This window comes from Atta cephalotes (genome assembly GCF_000143395.1).
Source record: "Atta cephalotes unplaced genomic scaffold scaffold00011, whole genome shotgun sequence".
In the NCBI taxonomy this organism is placed as follows: Eukaryota; Metazoa; Arthropoda; class Insecta; order Hymenoptera; family Formicidae; genus Atta; species Atta cephalotes.
Window position 1 is genome coordinate 3082218 of NW_012130075.1, and position 8082 is coordinate 3090299.

General features: G+C 24.5%; 1 protein-coding gene across 1 annotated transcript in view; it reads right to left on the minus strand.

Annotated features, from left to right (window-relative positions):
- Nucleotides 1-1517, minus strand: part of LOC105617131 — a 2846-nt gene extending 1329 nt beyond the window's left edge. The window contains exons 1-2 of the mRNA XM_012198704.1: nucleotides 1440-1517; nucleotides 76-300 (exon numbers count right to left, since the gene is read on the minus strand). Coding sequence (XP_012054094.1) covers nucleotides 76-300; nucleotides 1440-1517 — 303 coding nt within the window. The remainder of the gene's footprint in view (nucleotides 1-75; nucleotides 301-1439) is intronic.
- Between the last annotated feature and the right edge of the window lie 6565 nt (nucleotides 1518-8082).

Genomic DNA, 8082 nt, shown 5'->3' on the forward strand with positions numbered 1-8082 from the left:
ATACAATACATAGATGAGAAAAAAAGAAAAATGATTTTATTTCTTTAAATATTAAATAAATAACGTTACGCTTACCGGTTGTTGCATAGCGCGTATTACAAAGTCACTCGCTGAATTTATTGTTTTTGAAAATGTCAATAATGTATTCTTAATGACTAATATTATTGATTTAATAAGGTTCAATATCATTCTTAACGGATGATTGAAAATATTATTTTCATTAGTTTCATCAGAATTAACGTCCGTTGTCTTATTTCCATTATAAACCTCAGTTGTAGAAACAGGAAGTTTAAATGTAGTCTGTAAAATAATTAGATATGTACACCGATAAGAATATGTAAGAAAGATACCGTAGTAAGAAAAAACTTTACTTACTACGGTATCCTTGAATATAAAATCAAGAAAGGATATGTATTTTGAGCTAATCGATGAGTGAGTATTTTAAACGTAAATTGCGTAAAATATTTTTTGGTGCATACAAAACTTTAAAAAAAACTACAAATATTTCTATTTTATAGTAGGAAAATTAGTTTATATAATGGAGATTTATTATGGAGATTTATTAGTTTATAATGGAAATTTGAAAAATGAAACAATATTTACACAAGGCTACACAGTTGGAAAATTTGTGTCAAGTTAAATATATTTCATGTGTCTCAAATGATTCAAATTTTTATTTTAATTTAATATAAGATGATTATTAAATAGATGATTATTAGAAAAAAAAATAAAAATGTAAAACCGTTATACAAAAAAGTTAATAAAAAGAATAAAAATACTCTGACACAAGTTGGAAACAAATTGTGCAGGAAGTATATTTTTTCAGTAAAAATCAACATTTATAATATATAAAATTAACACGTGTATTTATCATTTATTTTAGGATTACTATTTTAAAATTACATTATTTTTATATTATTTGTCCTTTTATTCGTAAATTCTGTTATTTTTATATCAAGAAATGTTAATTTAACAAAATATTCGACTGACATATTAAGTGTGGAAAAAAGTTTATTAATTAGATGTAATGGGAAAACGCCACGAACTTTTTCCCTAATATTATCATACTAAATTAATACTTGAATGTGTTAGAAATTTAATACAAAAATTTTTACAAGAACAAGTTTTAACACAAGTATAAAATATTTTTTATTATGCAATATTCTAAAAATAAAAATAAACTTACACGGCTATTTAAGAAAAGTTTTAAAGTGATAGAGCTGATAAAATAATTACAAACTGTTCTATTATATCTGCAAGTATTCGCTATTTGTTAAATGTCAGAAAAGTTTGTTTCTGTTTTTAGAGTAAGTTTTTCAAATAATAATAAGGGTTTTCTATTAAATATATTATATTATCATATATTATATTATCAGCAATAGTTTTAAATAATTTAGATAAATTAAAAAAATTCATTATGATGCAAAAAATTCATGTACCAGATCAGTATCCCTTCTATTTCTAGCACTTCGCGCTAAGATAGTGCTCGCGAAGAACAAAATTAACAGCAGACGCATTTAGACTTTCGAACGATCACTATTGTTCCGAGAAAAATATTGGCAGGTTTTTTAGTTTCTTTAATTACAAACACATTTATATGGCATCACTAAGTATTCGAGAGTTAACCAAAAAAGAAGCGAACTTGCAAAAGACGACGCTGATCACATTGCATTCCTTTTATAAACGAATATTGCATATTTTCTTGTCCCTACCTGACAGTGAACGGAGACTATAATTATTCCTGTGCTCGCGATTTGCATATCGCCAATATATTTTCAAGCCACTCAAAGCAATTTTATGTAAGACCATAGTCAGCACAAGCTTAAATTTTAGCATATCGCTAAATTTTAGTATGAGTCAGTGATAATATCAGTATAGCTTAGTATTATCAGAACTAAATTATTATGCGTGTTTTTATTTTAGCTATGACGACATTTCATGAATTTTCCAACAATTTATGAATAATTTGTGAACAAAACACGTAAATATATAGGATAAGTCATATTTTAAAATTTTATGATTATTTTCGGATAAAAAGGAAAACAAACTTATTATAAATATCAAGTCATAAATACTTCATTATCGAAATAATTATTGATAAAAATAAATTTGAAATAATGATCGAGTATTATTAAATTGTTTTTTCAAGTATGAAAAATGCAAATTTTTAAATTTTATTATACGTGTCCATTTCAACGAAGCATTTCAATATTTACTGAAAAAACGTTACGCATTTTAGCGCTGAAATATTATCTTGTCTCTGGATAATTTAATGTTCATAGAAATATAATTGTTCTTCCTTTCGATTTAAGACGCTCGTTAAATTTTAAAACATACGTGAAGATTCAGTGCCCAAAAAACTATAATTACAAGAGAAAATTTTCAACATTTTATACACTGTGTTTATGCTATTTAATTCTATAATGTAAAAATGCGGTAAATGTTTAATACACTCGTCGTCCCCCTCCAATTTCCCTATAATTTTGTAAATTTGTATATTTTTATGCGTAATATATTCCGAGAAGGAAAATTATCATTCACAAGTTTCATTTTCTTATTATTTAATTTCAAAATTTTTTAATGTCGATAAATTAGAAAATGATATCTTAATAATATTTTACAACTGCGCATGGTTCAAGAATATTAGATTGGTATTCGTAATCAGATCTTATTATTCAAAACCGTCTTAAGTACGATCTTAAGAAATCATGAACCATTCACAGGGCCGTATTAGCGTCTTGCGACATTACTTGAGACAGTCTTGAAATAAGAATGGACTACGAATACCGCCCATTTTTAATTTCAAGATCGTCTTAAGCAATGTTTTAAGACTTTAGTATGACTGGCCCTCTGATTGATTCGTGATACCTCAAGACAGAACTTAAGACAGTCTTGAATATATAAAACGCAGACTTTTAGATCGGTATTCATAATCAGATCTTACTTAATAAACACATGATGGTATATTAAACGTAAAATAGATATAAAAATGTTATAACTGTCGTATATCAAATAAACGAATAAAATTTAAATTTTTACTGTTTTTATACTATTGTATAATATACGATAATTATAAATATATACGTTTTAATTACTTTTATATAAAAAAAACGGATTTTATACAAAAACAATGTACGGAGAAAAAAGTTTAATTTTAAGTGTGTTTTTACGTTATTTATGTTTATATAATCGGACAAATATTTATTTAAAACGTATATAATTTATGAAAGAATTCTCATTTATAAATGTTTAGAAAATACGGTATTGTATAAACGGTATTATATAATGTACGTCTTTAAAATGTCAATATATATTAGGTGTAGTAAAAAGAAATCCATTATTTTTCCATTCAATTTCATGCAAAAATAATGGATTTTTTTTTACTACACCTAATATTAATTGCAAATATTTTATACACTGTGTTTATGCTATTTAATTCTATAATGTAAAAATGCGGTAAATGTTTAGTACACTCGTCGCCTCCCTTCAATTTCCCTATAATTTTGTAAATTTGTATATTTTTATGCGTAATATATTCCGAGAAGGAAAATTATCATTCACAAGTATTAATTGCAAATATTTTACATATATGCTTTTATGATTAAATTAAGGTAAGTTCAAATAAAAAAATGATAGTATATTATACATTTAAATAAGGTATTTAACGAGATATCTAAATGCAGTAGATTCAACGTTTTTTCAATATTTATCAGTTTCATATATTTAATTTTAGTTGCGATAATATTGCGTTTATCAAATATGATTTTAATCGGTTTAAGAATAACGTTAAAAAATCGAATATATTTAATATATCACAATGTCTATCAGCCAGACATCACAACTAGAATTATATGGAATTGGTACACATTTAATTTATCTTATTTAGACCTCCCGTAAATACCTCATTGAAATGTATAATATACCATTTTTTGTTAATTATTGAATATATTCAAGACCGTCTTAAGTACAGTCTTAAGAAGTTACAAACCAATTGGAGAATATTAGCGTCTTAAAACATTACGTAAGATAATCTTGAAATAATCTAATATAAGAACAAGAAAGTATATTTCTGGAATATAACGTATATTTTTTTTATAACGTATATCAGTGTAAAGTAGATATATTAATTCTCTCTCTCTCTCTCTCTCTCTCTCTCTCTCTCTCTCTCTCTCTCTCTCTCTCTCAAGACTATATGTCTGATTTTAAAGTCTTAATTTACATGTCGAGTTTAAGTCACCCATGGCGTTTTTGATTGGTTCCATAATTATCACAAATCTCAATGAAAAATATATTTTTTTTTAATAAAATGTCGAAATGTATAGAATCGAAATATAAAAACATAAAAAGTTTTGATAGTTAAAAAAGTTATGTCAAAAAATATTAAAGAACAATTTGTGAAAACAGTGCAATAATCAGTTTTTTTTAAATCATATCTTATGATAAAAAAACGATACAAATAAAAATAAATAATGTTTTGAAAAGAGAAAAATGTGAATTCTAAGAAAAAAATATTATATTGATTTATTTTAAAAAGTAATTATTTGCATGAGTGTGAAATGAAAACATTTTTACATACTCAGAATAATAATCCGAGTTGGGTATTTTCTTCTTTAAAAATGCAATGAAAATATTTTATATTAAATATATAATGATTTCGACATTATTTACTCAATTTTATAACTTCAAGAAAATAGAGCAATCGTTTCGCCAAGATGTCTCTTTCGCAAAAATGCTTTTTTTTTGATAATTCAGCAAACGAGAATGGATTGAAATGAATTGAAATAGATTCAGAAATATTTTCAGAAATATTGATTTACAAATGTTAAAATGAATGCTTTTCAATCCTAAATGCATTTTCATTCATTTATAGGAATTGCATAGAGCATATCTCTATGCCTTTCAATCTAAAATAATATTAGCTTTTTCTGTGCATTGTGAATATTATTCAATTCAAAATTTTGAATAGAAAATGCAGTTTTTTTAATCCAATTGCATCCAATTGAATCGAATTGAATTCAATTAAATCCAAAAAAAGTATTCGCTATTTAAAATATACATTCGAATAGAAAAAAATTTCAATCCATTTTAATCCATTCTCGTTTGCTGGGAATGAATGTACATTTTAATTATAAAACAACACATACTTAAATACACAGCATTAATAAACAGACATTACTAAAAACGAATTTGTACTTTTGACAAGAATGTATCGAATTTACATTTGATGGTCCAAGTCACTCAAGCCAAACTTTTATTACATCACTATTAGCATCGAGGCAACAATGAAACAATTGCATTATGACAATTGACAGAAAGAAAAGTTTCAAGTTTTTTATTCCTTTACAACTCTGCAATTAATATTAACCAATCAACAAAAATTGCGGCCAATCAAAATTTTCATTCGGGTCAAAATGACCCACTCAGGACTAAATGTACATTTCCTGTTTTGATAACCGTCTCGTATGCATTTTCGTATATCAATTTTTATTCGTGAACTAAACGTTAAACTTATACGAATTCAAATATAAGAAATGAATAAATTGTGTCTTATGTAGCAGTATGTAGCAGTACATTAATAAACGTATTTTCTACTTCACACATCGGCAATTAATTTAAGATTTGTTGGGAGTGCATTTTATTTATGAAATGAAAAAACATTTAAAAAACGTTTGAAGAATATGATTAAAATCAGATATGATAAAATTAAATGATTATATCTAGATCTTAATCATATTCCGCAAACATTTTTTAAATGTTTTCCATTCCATAAACAAATTAATACGTTTTCAACAAATCTTAAATTAATTACGTTTCAGTCAACACCGATATTGAGCTTGTTCAGCTGGTCTCATAACTAACCTTATAAACTCTCTGTCTTTGTGCTACCTTACGCAAGCATAAACGTATTTATACTCGATGTGTCAGTAACATTTTTTTCTTTAAATTATTATAAATTTTTACACAATTACAATAGACTAATAATAAATGCTTTAAAACATTGCATGTTCATATGACTCAATTAAGTACTTACAAATCCTTAATATATTTCGTAAATAAGAAAAAAATTACGTCAATTACAAAGATACAAAGTAGATCAATATATCTTATGAAGTATATTGAGCATTCTTGAAAGATAAGTTGAGCCATGAAGATAATCGTTTAATGAAGTTATATATTATTAAAAAGGATTATGAAAGGATTATGTATATATATTAATCAAATTTTTTTATTATTTTCATCTTAAGTATAATTTATAACATTTTTAAAAAAATATTTTAATTAACAAAATTAGAAAAACTAAAATCTTTACTTTATAATAATAATTAATTAAACGTAAAATATAGGAGAAATAGGAGCATATGTCACGAGGTACCATGAATCATCGGTTATTTAATATAATATAGAATGTTTAAATTAATACTACTCGTACAATACGATTGTTACTTCGCTGCTCATACTTTTTATCTAGGTGGCAGTGATTAAATTCCATTACATTGAAAAGCATCGATCATTAATGGTTTTCGTGGTGCAATAATAACTTTTTAATTGCATAAAAATGTTTTAATATTGTTTTTGTAGTAGAAGATACATGTTTCTGCGTATCTTTTCTCAACTTACTATATTACAAGTAATAATCTAATATTTATTTTTTATAGTTTTCTATTAAATGTATAATTAAATGCATAATTGGAATACCATGGGTCATACATTAAAAATTTTTTTATTTTTTTCTTAAAAACTATTAATAAATATTTATTAAATATACTTATTAAATTTTAAAATATGCATTATACTTTAATTATTAAAAAAAATGATACAAAAATTTTTATATTTAGCACTTTTAAGAGTTTGAATTTTTATGACTCATCGTGTTTCGGTCTCCCCTGTTTAATTAACATAGAATAAAAAGCATTGATAAAAATAGACTTCATTTGAATAGCTGAGCTTTATAAGGTTAGTTGTGAGACTAGCTGAACAAGCTCAATATCGGTGTTGACTGAAATATTTTTTTATAACTGAAAAACACAGTAAATGAAGTATCAACTTGTACATTAAAGTTAAAAATAAATTAATATAACTTGTATCTAAAAAACACATTTGATTGTTATTAATCGCTTTAATTTATTTAATTACCATATAGATCAAAATGAATACTCACTTAATAATTTTACTTTTGATATATGAAAACGAAAAAGCACATATGTTTGACTGTTGATCGGATACAAATTATTGTATTAAGCGTTGTAATCTCTGTCTTTGTGCTACCTTACGCAAGCATAAACGTATTTATATATTTTTTGGTTGTTTAGATATTTGCATTTGCAACTTGCTTCTATGTGCAACTAGTCCCGGTCTATCCTAATATGTCAATCTTTTATTAATGTATTTAAAAAATGTAACATATCTAGTTATTAAATCCTATTCTTAAGATCTAGTTGCATCAATGTCACTTTGACTTTAAGCGAGATTTAAAATTCTGTCTGTCTCGTTTTAAAGTCAAAAAAAAAAACAAAAGCAGAAAGAGTTTTAAACCTCATTAAAATCAAAGTAAAGTTGATACAATTGGCCCTTAATACATTATTTAAAGGGATACTTTTTGCAAATTATAAACGCATTAAAAAAATTTATTTAAATGAAACATTATTCTATTTTTATTCGTATTATTATATTATTATATTCATACAGGTTACTTTCGCAACCTACACATCAATAAGTCGGATTGCTCATGCTTTACTAGTAATGGAGAATAAGATGACAATAATTAAATGACAAGAATTCAGCGGGGAATGCGACAAGAGAAATTTAATTTTACATACTGTTATAGTATTAAATTCAATAACAAGATAAGTTTAATATATATAAAATATGTATTTAATAATACAAATGATATCTGACTTAATCTAATATAAATGATATTTAATAAATATTTAAACATATATAATTATAAATATTTATAATTATGATGGAAATATTTGTCTTGAATGTCTATGTAATAAATATTTGTTTTATAATTACAAATATTTATAATTATATTTTTAAATATGTATTAAATGTCACGTTAGATTAAGTCAGATATTATTT